At 44.9% G+C, this 14,569-nt stretch overlaps 1 protein-coding gene across 1 annotated transcript in view; it reads left to right on the plus strand.

The window, feature by feature from the left end:
• The window catches only part of LOC146073052 (uncharacterized), a 31,076-nt gene extending 23,539 nt beyond the window's left edge, over positions 1-7,537 (plus strand). The window contains exons 13-21 of the mRNA XM_083180228.1: positions 889-982; positions 1,181-1,263; positions 2,979-3,131; positions 3,227-3,295; positions 4,360-4,453; positions 4,614-4,720; positions 5,972-6,124; positions 6,220-6,333; positions 7,389-7,537. Of these exons, the coding sequence (XP_083036354.1) occupies positions 889-982; positions 1,181-1,263; positions 2,979-3,131; positions 3,227-3,295; positions 4,360-4,453; positions 4,614-4,720; positions 5,972-6,124; positions 6,220-6,333; positions 7,389-7,537 (1,016 nt within the window). The remainder of the gene's footprint in view (positions 1-888; positions 983-1,180; positions 1,264-2,978; positions 3,132-3,226; positions 3,296-4,359; positions 4,454-4,613; positions 4,721-5,971; positions 6,125-6,219; positions 6,334-7,388) is intronic.
• The last annotated feature ends 7,032 nt before the right edge of the window (positions 7,538-14,569 follow it).

Genomic DNA, 14,569 nt, shown 5'->3' on the forward strand with positions numbered 1-14,569 from the left:
CTACTCTGCTCTCCTTCATGCCGTGCGATGCGAGTCCCGATGCCATCAGATCGCATCGGGACTCGCATCGCACGGCAGCATGTCGACCGTGTGTACACACCTTAAGACTGCCTCTACATTTGGTAGGTGTAATTGATGCTAAAGATGACATATAAACCCAATTTACTTAATTTAATATTTTTTCTACATTTATGAACAAGAATCTTTTGACCTAGGGGTGCTGTGAAAAATATCCCAATACTCTAGGGAGCCGTGGTTCAAAAAAGGTTTGGGAACCACTGTTTTAATGTATTGTTTCCATTGCAATGGATTTAAAAAATCCCCTATTTACTAGACATGTAGATATTCTTTATCAGCACTGTACCTATGAATCTCAGCTACTGCACCATTAAAATATCCATTTAGTGGATTGTTTAGCATCTGATGCTTAGGTTGTTATTTCCATACCTACAGAAAGGGGGTCATTCTGGTTGACCCGCAAAGCTGCAAAATGATCCCAGGGCAGTGAATGGGATTGCATGCGATACATCATATGCACAATGACCGCATACAATGTATAGTATGCCATCCAGATGCCAGGGGGACGGGCACCTCGATGGCGGGGAGTTGCTGAGGTATTGCATGTGAGCCTGCATAGGCTATTTCTTTGTGAATGAGGGCCTTAAATGTTAGTATTCTATATTTATAGTATGTATGTATGTATGTATTATTATTATTATTATTTTTTTTTTATTGTCAGACTCTCTTTGTGGATTTTGGCTCATTGTAAATCCAGCAATGGAAAATGTCTGGGTTACCCCCATTCCTTGATGCCCTAAGAATGTTCTTATTTTGCTTCATGGTTAATCCTGCCCTTGTCCTAATAGCACTTTTTGCCATGTTTTGTAGCGGCGTCAGAGGAAAATGTTTTGGAGTCTCAGGATATACTCTCCACCCAGGTAGATGAACCATCAGAATTTGAGTTCCCAGAAACACAAGCCAGGTATTATTTATTTATTTATTTGCAGTTTCTTATATAAGGTAAGCTTTTCCCTGTCTTATAAAACCTCGAGCAATGCTTAGGCAATAGGTAGTCATGTCCGAATAAGCCATGGCATTACTGACCTGTGTTGCAGTAGCTAACTATGGAACCTTTCTTCATTACCTCTTATTTATGTTTGGTCTTTCCTATGCTTACCAGCTCTCTGCCACTCCCAGAGTCTGCCAGCTCTTCTCAGGCTGAAATGACAGAGAGCAGTCCTGCTGAAATAAAAGCGACATCAGGTAAGGTCTTAAACAAATTTATTGTGGGTAGGGGCAGTGCCGTTGCTACCCGCTCAGCAGAGCCTGCAAAGCAGGGATGCCTTCCGCTGAATAGGTGCTCTCAGTGCTGTACTACTGGTCCACTGTTTAGCCGGCTTCTCTTCCCCATCATACTGTATGACAGCACAGTGGAACCCACCAGACTGAAAAATGTCCTAAGTTGCGACTTAAATTTGGGTTTAGACCAAGTGAGAACCGCTTCTACCTTACAATTTTGAGATTTAACTTGTCCTCTGCCCACAATGTACCCCAAATACTTGGCTTCCATAATACCAATGACACATTTCCCAGGGGTTGGCGTTAAGCCCATGTGCATGTAAAGACATTAAGAATGCCTCTACCTTTGGTAAGTGCAATTCCTAATAAGAGTGGAACATAACAATAACGTCTGAATATGCGGCTGCATATTCCCTGTGGCGCCGCAGCAACTTGTTCTTAGCTATCTGGAAGGTTGCTGGAGCACCATGTAAACCAAATGGCAGCACTTTGTACTGGAACATGCCCTCTGGGGTAGAGAATGTGTTTTTGCCTTAGCAACTTCTGTCAAAGGAGTCTGCCAATATCCTTTTGTCAAATTAAGAGTAGTAAGATACTGACTCTGGGCTACATTTTCTACCAACTCATCAAACCGGGGCATAGGGTACGAATACTTCTAATTCTTTGTTGCTTGTGTTACTACTGCACAGTTTCATTAATAACAGTGTGTCGCAAAGCAGGCAATCTATAGTTTACATTTCAGAAAGCAGCTTGTTATTTGTTGCTCTGTTGACATTTATTGATTCTTTGGGATACAAGTTGAGGAGCCCGGACTCAGAGCCCTAGGCCCGAATTAGGGTGCCCGGAGCCTGAATTATCTAGTTTGCAGTGGTGTAACTATAGAAGGTGCAGGGTACGCAACTGCTATGGGGCCCAGCCACTTGGGGCACTATCTCACCCCTCAAAAAAAGTGTGGCGTGACTGATCTGCACTTACCTGCACCCCCCTCTCTGAACTGCACCTGCCAACCCCCCTACAGGTGGCAGCATGCACTTACCTGCCCCCCTGTCTGACCTGCACTTACCTGCCCCCCTCTCTGACCTACACTTTCCTGCACCTCCCTCTCTGACCTGCACTTACATGCCCCTCTCTTTGACCTCTTATGTAGGGGCGGCGCCCTAATCAAGATTTTGCTATGGGGCCCACAGAGTTATAGTTACACCCCTGTGAGTGTGTACCCAGCTTTAGGGGGGTATTCAATGTGTAGGTCACGGTGGTCGAGCTTGCTCGACCTCCGTGACCCAGTCCCGTTCTCGGTCAGCTCGACCGAGAACACGCAGGCGGGATTCAATGTCCCGCCTGCCGGGGAGCGAAAAGGGGGCATGGCCGCGAGTTGCGGCCGGGAAGAGGCGAGCTGCAGCCGGCAGCTCGTCACTTCCCGGCTGTTCTCGGCAGAACGAGCCCGACAGCTAGTGATGTCGGGCTCGTTCTGCCGAGATACCCTGCTCAATGCTGTCGGGGAAAACAGCATTGAATAGGGCCCGGCGGGCATTTCCCCGATGGGAGGTGCTCGCCATAGATTGAATATCCCCCTAAGAATCTATGGGAATGTGAGCTGTGATGTTTCTGTAGCAGTGGCTGCTAACGTACGGGCAGGTTTTACTCTGAAAGTACTTTAGCTAAGGATGTGTTGTTATTAGATGCTCCCGATTGCTGTGATATACTCTTGGAGAAGAGTTCCAGTGTTTCAGTAGTAGAAAATGAAAGATTACATCACAGAGAGTTGCAAGAAGGCTCACAGAGATGCAAGAGAAAGCATATTGAAACCAAAGAGACCGTAGACAGTGCTGATGGTAAATGACCATTTCCTTTGGCTAGATTTAACATTGTATAGTAAAGGAATGGAAGGGGAAGTTTATATGTAATTATAATGTTTTCTCCTGTACAGCTGCAGCATTAGTTAAAGCACAGAACTCCTGTGATGAGCCGGTATGCCCTCCAAAAAAAGCCAAGCAAAGTAAGAACCGCTGCCATATGTGCCGTAAGAAGGTTGGGCTCACCAGTGGCTGCCATGTTCTTGTTTCATTTCATATGGAGATTGTTTATAAATAGATGTATGCTTAATTCAGTGTTTCCCAAACTGCGTGCCTATTCACCCTGGAGTGCCTCGGGACACCTGCACTGGTGCCTTGGATTGGTGGTTTAGGATAAATTCATTACAGGGCAAAGCAGTAAGCAAAACCAGAGTTGGTAGCCAACCATGAAATATATGGGCAAACAAAAGCAAATCTGGTTTCTCGCTACATAATTGATCCTAAGGATGACATATAAACACAGTTTACTTTAATATTTTTCTAAATTCATGAACAAGAAACTTTTGACCGAGGGGTGCTTTGAAAAATATCCTGATATTCTAGGGTGCCATGGTTCAAAAAGGTTTGGGAACCACTGGTTTAATGTATTGTTTCCATTGCAATGGATTTAAAAAATCCCCTATTTACTAGACATGTAGATATTCTTTATCAGCACTGTACCTATGAATCTCAGCTACTGTACCATTAAAATATCCATTTAGTGGATTGTTCAGCATCTGATGCTTAGGTTGTTATTTCCATACCTACAGAAAGGGGGTCATTCTGGTTGACCCGCAAAGCTGCAAAATTATCCCAGGGCAGTGAATGGGATTGCATGCGATTACATCATATGCACAATGACCACATACAATGTATAGTATGCCATCCAGATGCCAGGGGGACGGGCACCTCCCTGGCGGGGAGTTGCTGAGGTATTGCATGTGAGCCTGCATAGGCTATTTATTTGTGAATGAGGGCCTGAAATGTTACTATTCTAAGTTTATAGTATGTATGTATGTTATTATTATTATTTTTATTATTATTATTGTTATTATTATTATATATTTTTTTATTGTCAGCCTCTATTTGTGGATTTTGGCTCATTGTAAATCCAACAATGGAAAATGTCTGGGTTACCCCCATTCCTTGATGCCCTAACAATGTGCTTATTTTTCTTCATGGTTAATCCTGTCCTTGCCCTAATAGCACTTTTTGCCATGTTTTGTAGTGGCGTCAATGGAAAATGTGTTGGAGTCTCAGGATATACTCACCACCCAGGTAGTTGAGCCAGCAGGATCAGTGTTCCCAGAAACACAAGCCAGGTAAGCTTTTCCCTGCCCTATAAAACCTCTAACAATGCTTGGGCAATAGGTAGTCATGTCCAAATAAATCATGGCATTACTGACCTGTGTTGCAGTAGCAAACTATGGAACCTTTCTTCATTACCTCTTATTTATGTTTGGTCTTTCCTATTCTTACCAGCTCTCTGCCACTCCCAGAGTCTGCCGGCTCTTCTCAGGCTGAAATGACAGAGAGCAGTCCTGCTGAAATGACAGAGAGCAGTCCTGCTGAAATAAAAGAGACATCAGGTAAGGTCTTAAACAAATGTATTGTGGGTATTGTGGGCAGGGGCAGTGCCATTGCACCTATCATACTGTATTACAGCACAGTGGAACCCAACAGGCCGAGATATGTACTAAGTTGCGACTTACATTTGGGTATAGACCAAGTGAGAACCGCTTTTCTACCTTACAATTTTGAGATTTAACTTGTCCTCTCCCCACAATGTACCCCAAATACTTGGCTTCCACAATACAAATGACACATTTCCCAGGGTTGGCAGTATGCCCGTGTGCATGTAAAGACTTTAAGAATGCCTCTACCTTTGGTAGGTGTAATTCCTAATTAGAGCAGAACATAACAATGTCGTCTGAATATGCGGCTGCATATAACCTGTGGGGCCGCAGTAACTTGTTCTTAGCTATCTGGAAGGTTGCTGGAGCACCATGTAAACCAAATGGCAGCACTTTGTACTAAAATAAGCCCTCTGGGGTAGAGAAGGTGTTTTTGCCTTAGCAGCTCCTGTCAAAGGAGTCTGCCGATATCCTTTTGTCAAATCAAGAGTAGTAAGATACTGACTGTGGGCTACATTTTCTACCAACTCATCAAACCGGGGCATAGGGTACGAATAATTCTAATTCTTTGTCGCTTGTGTTACTACTGCACAGTTTCATTAATAACATTGTCTCACAAAGCAGGCAATCTATCGTTTACATGTCAGAAAGCAGCTTGTTATTTGTTGCTCTGTTGACATTTAGTGAGTTTTTGGGATACAAGTTGAGGAGCCCGAACTCAGAGCCCTAGGCCCGAATTAGGGTGCTCAGAGCCTGAATTATCTAGTGTGCAGTGGCATAACTATAGAAGGTGCAGGGGATGCAACTGCTATGGGGCCCGGCCGCTCGGGGCACTACCTCACCCCTCAAAAAAAGTGCGGCGTGACTCTTTGATCTGCACTTACCTGCACCCCCCTCTCTGAACTGTACCTGCCAACCCCCCCACAGGTGGCAGCCTGCACTTACCTGCTCCCCTCTCTGACCTACACTTTCCTGCACCCCCCTCTCTGACCTGCACTTACATGCCCCCCTCTTTGACCTCTTATGTAGGGGCGGCGCCCTAATCAAGATTTTGCTATGGGGGAGTTATAGTTACGCCCCTGCTAGTGTGTTCCCAGCTTTAGAATCTATAGAAATGTGAGCAGTGATGTTTCTGTGGCAGTGGCTGCTAACATACGGGCAGGTTTTACTCTGAAAGTACTTTAGCTAAGGATGTGTTGTTATTAGATGCTCCCGATTGCTGTGATATACTCTTGGAGAAGAGTTCCAGTGTTTCAGTAGTAGAAAATGAAGGATTACATCGCAGAGAGTTGCAAGAAGGCAAAAAGAGATGCAAGAGAAAGCATATTGAAGCCAAAGAGACCGTAGACAGTGCTGATGGTAAATGATCATTTACTTTGACTAGATTTAACATTGTATAGTAAAGGAATGGAAGGGGCAGTTTATATGTAATTACAATGTTTTCTTCTGTACAGCTGCAGCATCAGTTAAAGCACAGAACTCCTGTGATGAGCCGGTATGCCCTACAAAAAAAGCCAAGCAGAAACAGAACCGCTGCTATATGTGCCGTAAGAAGGTTGGGCTCACCGGTGGGTGCCATGTTCTTGTTAATTTTTATATGGAGATTGTATATAAATAGATGTATGCTTAATGCAGTGGTTCCCAAACTGTGTGCCTAGGCACCCTGCAGTGCCTCGGGACACCTGCACTGGTGCCTTGGATTCAGTGGCGTAGCTATAAATTTTGCTCCCCCCTGCCAAAAAGTTTTCTCGCTGCATAATTGATCCTAAGTATGACATAAAAACCCACTTTACTTAATTTTATATTTTTTCTAAATTCACGAACAAGAAACTTTTGACCTAGGGGTGCTGTGAAAATATTCTGATACTCTAGGGCGCCGTGGTTCAAAAAGGTTTGGGAACCACTGGTTTTACTGTATGTATTGTTTCCACTACAATCCCCTATTTACTAAACATGTAGAAATTCTTTATCAGCACCGACCCTATGGATCTCCGCTACTGTACCATTCAAATGTCCATTTAGCGGTTTGTTTACTATGTGATGCTTAGATTTCCATACATACACAAAGGGGGTCATCTGAACACGGCCCGCCGTCTGCACGAAAGTCTGAACGCACGCAGATTGCACCCACACGCAGATTGCACCCACACGCAGATTGCACCCACACGCATGCTAATGGATGTTTTGTATAAATATCCATTCGCAAATTGCGTGCGGTGGCGAAGTCACTCAATGTTTGATCAGATGATGATGATTTCTACAGTGCTCGCAGATCTAAGACTCCCTGTATGGGGAGAGGGCGGGCAGCTGACACCTCTGACGCCTCCCACCCACACTGCTGTGTGCGAGCAGCCGGCCAATAATACATTTGGCTGTACATGCGAATAAATGTTTATGCGCATGGGCAGTCGTGAAACATCACTCACCGCTGCACATTCTCAAAGGTGAGTATGAAGCTGAATGACCGTCACAGAGAAGAACAGGTGCTGCCGTTATCAATATAAGATAAATGGTATGCAGTCATTAGATCTGGCTATGGGCAACACCTCCACTTTTTTCTCTTTAGGAAGTTTGATAACTCTTTGATATTGTGAATGTTCTTAATGTGCACTTATTCTGCCAGGTATTGAATGCCGCTGTGGAAATGTTTTCTGTGGCATCCATCGCTATTCTGACAGGCACAGCTGCCCATACGACTACAAAGCTGAAGGAGCTGAAAAGATCAGGAGAGAAAACCCTGTCGTAATTGGGCAGAAGATACACAAAATATGATTGGGGTGGGTGTGTAGGGTTAGGGATATGGGCTGCGGGGTGGGTGTGTATGGTTAGGGGTATGGGCTGCGGGGTGGGTGTGTATGGTTTATGTGTATGGTTAGGGTTAACAGGTGTAACACGCAGGCAGGGGATTGTGGGAGGAATGACCGGAATAACATGCAGGGCAGGCAGAGGATAGGGACAGAATGACAGTTGTAATATGCAGAGGATGGGGAGAGAATGATCGGTGTAACATGCAGGCAGGGGATTGTGGGAGGAATGACAGGTGTAACACGCAGGCAGGGGATTGTGGGAGGAATGATAGGTATAAGATGCAGGGCAGGCAGAGTATGTTGACAGAATATCAGGTGTAATATGCAGAGGATGGGGACAGAAGGACAGGTGTAGTACGTGGGCAGAGGATGGGGGGGAATAACAGGTATAACATGCAGGGCGGGCAGAGAATGGGGGACAGAATATTACAGTAGGTGTAATATGCAGAGGCAGGGGATTGTGGGAGGAATGATAGGTATAACATGCAGGGCAGGCAGAGTATCGGTACAGAATATCAGGTGTAATATGCAGAGGCAGAGGACGGGGGAGGAATGACAGGTGTAATACATGAGGTAAACAGACAATACAATAGAGAATAAGGAAAAAAACTTACGCCACTGGACTGCTGCACAGTCTTCACCAAGGGTTACCACACCAATATACAATTTATTTTTTATACAGAGTGGTGAAAAAGTGTCAAAAAGGAGTTTTGCATATAAAGGTATCTTTTGGATTCAAGGCTGGTCCAACCTGGTCCAAATGAATAGGGCTTACCTTATAAAGATAGAAAAAGCGGAGTGGGGATCCAAATCACGCTGGGTGGTAGTGGACCAAGGGCGCCTGACAGGAGCTGTGTTTACCAGCTGCTGCTCTGAAAACAGGATTGTTAGTCCTGTACACAAAACACAATATACAATGGAAGTGAGCAGCTCTACAAATAATGTTGTGTAAAAATTAGGAAAAAAAACAGATTGGTAAATCTAGTACAAGAATTTATTAAATGAGCTAAAATGATATACTAAGCCAGTGATATATCAGTAATACACATCAATGTCCATAGATGTGATTGCCTGCTTTGGTGAGATATTTTTATCCAACTTTTAATGTTATGCCAATGTGTTGAAACGTGGCCAGGAGAGTCCCGACTTTTTATGTCCAGAATGGAACAACAACAGTACCCAATAATACAGCCCAGAGAGAGGACCAGACGGAACAACCAGGAGTGGCCCAAGATGGCACAAATTACCAACTCCTGCCGCTGAGTGGATGAAGTGGCTTCATCCACTCCCGCTGAGTGGATGAAGTGGATTCATCCACTCAGTGGCAGGAGTTGGCAATTTGTGCCATCTTGGGCCACTCCTGGTTACTCCATGTGGTCCTCCCTCTGGGCTGTATTATTGGGGACTGTTGTTCCATTCTGGACATATAAAGTCGGGACTCTCCTGGCCACGTTTCAACACATTGCCTGGTTTGGTGAGATCGTTTTATCCAACTTTTAAACTTATGCCAATCACATCTATGGACATTGATGTGTATTACTGATATATCACTGGCTTAGTATATCATTTTAGCTCATCTAATAAATTCTTGTCCTAGATTTACCAATCTGTTTTTATTCCTAATTTTTACACACTATTATGTGTAGTGCTGCTCACTTCCCTTGTATATTGTACCTTATAAAGATACCTTAATATGCAAATAGGGCAGGGGAGACAGGTTGGTAATACAGATTGGGTACTGTTTATGGATACTTTGTGATCAAGTCTCTAAGATAAGTCTCTCCCTGTCTTGTTTTAATTTTAATATTCGGGAGACGACCGAATGATTAAGAAGAGGATTAAAAACCTTCTTTTTGACACTTGGACAGCGCAACAGTTTTTCACCACTCTGTATAAAAAAGGGGTAACACGTGGGCAGAGAATGGGAGGCAGGGGATGGGGGAGAAATAACAGGTGTAATCAGGGGCGGATTGGGGACTAAAAGTGGCCCTGGAAAATATCTGGAAGTGGCCTCATGTGGGCGGTAGAAAATCATTAATGGGCAGAGCCAGCAGAACAGTAGGCGGAGCCGCATCCAGCAACGCTGGGCCTTATACTTACTGCAGTGTATGGGGAGAAGGAGGTGAGGTGGAAGGAGGTGGGGCATTGGCCAGGAGCAGGCAGAGAGGACAGCGGGCAGGAGAAGGTGGGGCCACCCAGTGATGCGCTGTCGTCGCTGATACATTGCCCGGCAGGGGTGGATCCAGAACAAAATGTCAGGGGGGCACCATAATAGGGAAGGGAGGGGGGTTATTTGCGCATGATCACAAAACAGTTGGCATTGCCTCAAAACAAGGGCATGGCATCAAAGGGAATGACGAGGAGAGACAGTGGGTCACAGTGAACAGATGATTGAGAAGGCAGAGGGTGATGTCTTGGAAAGGCAGAGGGACAGGAGAGAGAGGAAAATGGGGAGATAGTGCCACAGGGGAGAGGTAGATGGTGATACAATCTGCGATGGGAAGAGATAGAGAGACAAAGGTGTCTACAGGTAGAGACATAGGGAGCTAGGGAAGGTGGACGGAGGGATGGGAGAGCGAGTGGGGGAGAGTAAGTGAGAGGGGTGAGAGGTGGCAAGAGAAATATGGGGTAGGTGAGAGGAGGAGAGAGAGAGGGATTGGGTAAGAGGGAACAATGAGTGACAGTGATAATAGGGGGAGGGGAAGCCAGAAAGAGGAAGGATAGTGAGAAAGGGCATGAGAGGGGTGAGTAAGTGAGAGGGGGTAAGAGTGGTGGCAAAAGAAAGAGGGGTGGGTGAGAGGAAGAGAGAGTGAGGGGGGAGAGAGAGGGGGGAGAGAGAGGTTGGGTGAAAGAGGAAAGTGAGTGATGGGAGGATAGTAGGGGAAGGGGAGTCAGAGATGGGCAGAATGAGAAAGGGAAGAGGGATAGGGAGAGTGTGTGAGGGGGAGAGGAGGGTGAGAGTGAGTGACAGAGGGAAAGAGAGTGGGGGGGGGGGGCAGGGGCTGGCTGGCAACTTCCAGCCTGGGGACAACACAAGCAAGTGGCCCCAGCTTTCTACAAAAAGAATAAAAAATTATTGTAAAATGTGCATTGTGTGTATGTATGTAGATAAAGTGCCATTTAGAACTTTGTGAACCCCATAGCAACATATTGAATGGGTCCCTGTACAGCCCAGGAACAGTATGCGTCGAAGGTGGATAACAAAAACTTAGGACATGGCTTCGTGGGGATGGATCGTGGCCAAAGAATAGGCTGCGGCGTGTGTCTATATGGTTAGGGCTGTAGGTTGCGGGGTTTGGCTGCAGAGGGGAGTATTCAGTTAGGTGTAGTCTGTGGGGGTAGGGTTAGGCTGCAGGTGGGTGGCAAATGGTTGGGCTGTGGGGGGTGTATAGTGACAGTTAGGCTGTGTGGGTGAGGGTGTGTATAGTTACAGTTAGGCTAGGTACCTTGCTCTGGTGCCCTCAGAAGAAAATCCCCTCTATATGTAGCAAGAAAGACACAGGTGTCACTCAGAGACACGATAAACCTCAAACATGGGCTTTAATGTGTGAACGATGTTTCGGGGTCCAGTGCCCCTTTTACAGAAGAAGGGGCACTGGGCAATCCACCAATGCAGCTGCTGGGGTGCAGATCTCATTCTGGAATCCAGGGGGTACAGTTAAATATAATAAAGTATCCAAATAAGAGCACTCACCAGTCTTCAAATCTTTGCAACATTGAAAAAGGTTTAATACATCACCAATTTACTCAGAGCACATTTGTCGACGTCCTATAAATATGAACAGTTTGTCTTTGGGCTCTTCAGGGCTAGTATCATCTAAATAGCCGGTTAATAATGTCATTGCAATGTCATATATATAGGCGATATTAATGATACTGTAATATCATATGCACTCACAGCTATTTATAAGTACAATTAAAATCATGGGAAAGTCCTATTGTAGTTACCCTTTATAGTAACTCTGAGTATTATGGTCTGCAGACTATCTGATTTACTGTAGTGTGCAGCTGGCAGTGAACGTGGGTTCCACGCTATCTATGTGGAACGCATGCAGCCTTAAGACCCACACTTCCGGCTTGAGCTCCGGAGTTACGCCAGAGGTAAGAGATGTTAATGACAGCAGTATGCGTTCCACGTCTTAATGGCGTGACACGCAAGATACTGCACTATTCGGACATCCTGCCTGACTTCCGGTGGTGTGTTTCAGAGCAGTGGAATGCACACCGATGGTCTATGGTGCAATATACATGAGAGGAGTCTCTTTACTCGTATAAAAGGTTAGTAATTATTCAGCGTTATTTTTACAGGCTATTTCATACTTTATGCCCACACTGAGATACACCAAAAGTGGGTTATATAGACTTCCGGTCCTAATTAGTGACTGCTATGGACACTACCTTGCACCATGGTATATAAGGTGCTCAGTTGATACACTTGACAGATCTTCTGATGCTGTGATCCCTCTGAAAGCTTGGTCCCAAAACATCGACAAATGTGCCCTATGTACTGTATATTGGTGATGTATTAAACCTTTTTCAATTTTGCAAAGATTTGAAAAATGGTGAATGCTCTTACTTTGAGATATATATATATATATATATATATATATATATATATATATATGTGAAATAAAGCGTCACTCCAGGCTCTAATACAAGATGATGAGTTTACTGTAAGTCAACAGTGTTTCGGGCCAGAGCCCGACATCTTTTATGTCCTGAAGACGGGCTCTGGCCCGAAACACTGTTGACTTACAGTAAACTCATCATCTTGTATTAGAGCCTGGAGTGACGCTTTATTTCACATATTGCTACTAGTGCTGGTAACGCCAGCACACAGCGGGCACCCAGGCCAAGTTACTTGAGTGGAGCAGGGGCAGGTGAGGAGTGCCGGACCTCCGAACATATATATATATATATATATATATATATATATATATATATATATATATATATAAATCCAAATCGACCGGCACTCCTTTGAGATCTCCTAGACAATAAGCCCCGGTGCCTGGATAATGATTATGCAGAAATTCAAAGGGAAGCAGCACTCAGGAGGCAGTTTCAAAAGTATAAATCTGTATTAGAGCAACAAGCTTTCGGGGTGTGACCCCCTTCGTCAGGTACATACAGTGAACTTACCCCTGATATACCTCAGAGCAGGTCTGGCTCGCCCCCACACGCTGCCGCCGGCGCAAAGCGCTGAAACAGGAAATACGTCCTGTAGTATCCGGACAAGCCGTTGCTGGGCAACTGAGGGAGTTTGCATCTCACCTCAATCAGGAAGTAGGCGCCGCACAGTGATAAGTGAAGCGCACACCTTGCAAAGCCGGATGTCAAGTCAGGGGAGGACTGGTTGCTGAGCAACCATAGATACAATCCTCGCTGCGCTGTGGCCAAGACGCTGTATGCACAGTTACAGCGATGAGGGGGAACCAGATCTGCAAAATATAAAAACACCATGAGTGTTAGTTACAAGAAATGAAAATGAGAATGAAGATGAAGAAAAAGAATAAGAAAAAGAAAGCACTGTAAGCAAATATATATAAGAAAAAACAATAAACAGAGCATATATCAGATGTAAAAAAAGGACAATGTAACAAAATTATAATGACATAAAGCACATGATGGCATTCCAGTTGATCTTATCATTAAGACCAAGTGGATGTGTCACATCAAGTTTCAGAATCCATTTGGATTCCAGTCTAAGGAGCTGTCTGGCGCGGTTGCCTCTACTTAAAGACTCTGGGATGTGATCTATGATGAAGTATTTTAATGAGGCCAGTGGGTGACGGAGGTTTTTGAAGTGGCGAGCCACAGGTTGATCAATGGCTCTGCCCTTAAGTGACAGATCTATAGCAGACCTGTGCTGTTCCATTCTAACCCTAAACTGGCAGGTGGTTTGGCCAACGTAATAGAGCCCACAAGGACACACAATGATGTACACGACGAAGGGTGTACGGCATGAGACCACATGACGTATGGAAAAAACTTTGCCTGTATGCGGATGTTTAAAATCCTTACAGGGTACCATAAATTTACATGTCACGCAGTTCGAGCAGCTATAACATCCTGCTGCTTTGTAGGTGGTATTGGGTGCCCGAGGGATGCCCATGCCCGTAATTTCCGTTTTGACCAGCCTGTCACGTAAGTTAGGGCCCCGTTTGAATGCTGCCATGGGGCGGGATGTGCGAAATCCTGGCAAATCTACATCAGATTTCACAATGGGCCATAAGGATTTGGTTGCATAACTCAAGACAGGACTGGCAGTGGAGAATGTGGTAGTCCACGGGATCACATCAGTGAGGGGGCGTGTTTTGGGCTCAAGCAATTTTGAGCGCGGCATAGACATTACTTTATTTTTTGGGGCAAGGAGGAGAGCTGGATCATAACCTCTGCCAAGATATTTTTCAATAAGTAAATCCAGCCTATCTGATAACACAGAGTGATCACTGACAAGGCGGGCTACCTGAATCATCTGGGAAAGCGGGAGCCCACGTTTGAGGGCCGGAGGATGATGACTATTGGCCATAAGGAAAGTATTCCTTGCTACATCTTTTGAAAACACGTCAGTGATGATATGGTTATCATGAATGGACACTGCCACATCAAGAAAGTGGGCCAACGTGGTGCTACATTCGTATGTGTAGCGAATGGGGGACTCAAGTGAGTTGGCATACTTCATCAAGTCATCAAATTCCTCCTGCACACCCGTCCACATGATGAAAATATCATCAATGTAACGGGTGTACAGGAGTAAATTCTTATTGACCTCAGGCCTGTTGAGAAACACCTCCTCTTCTTGACCAAAGGGGTAAGTTCACTGTATGTTATTTGCTGTATGTACCTGACGAAGGGGGTCACACCCCGAAAGCTTGTTGCTCTAATACAGATTTATACTTTTGAAACTGCCTCCTGAGTGCTGCTTCCCTTTGGAGATATATATATATATATATATATATATATATATATATAGATAGATAGATAGATAGATAGC

This window comes from Crinia signifera, chromosome 4 (assembly GCF_055691185.1).
Source record: "Crinia signifera chromosome 4, ASM5569118v1, whole genome shotgun sequence".
Taxonomy (NCBI): Eukaryota; Metazoa; Chordata; class Amphibia; order Anura; family Myobatrachidae; genus Crinia; species Crinia signifera.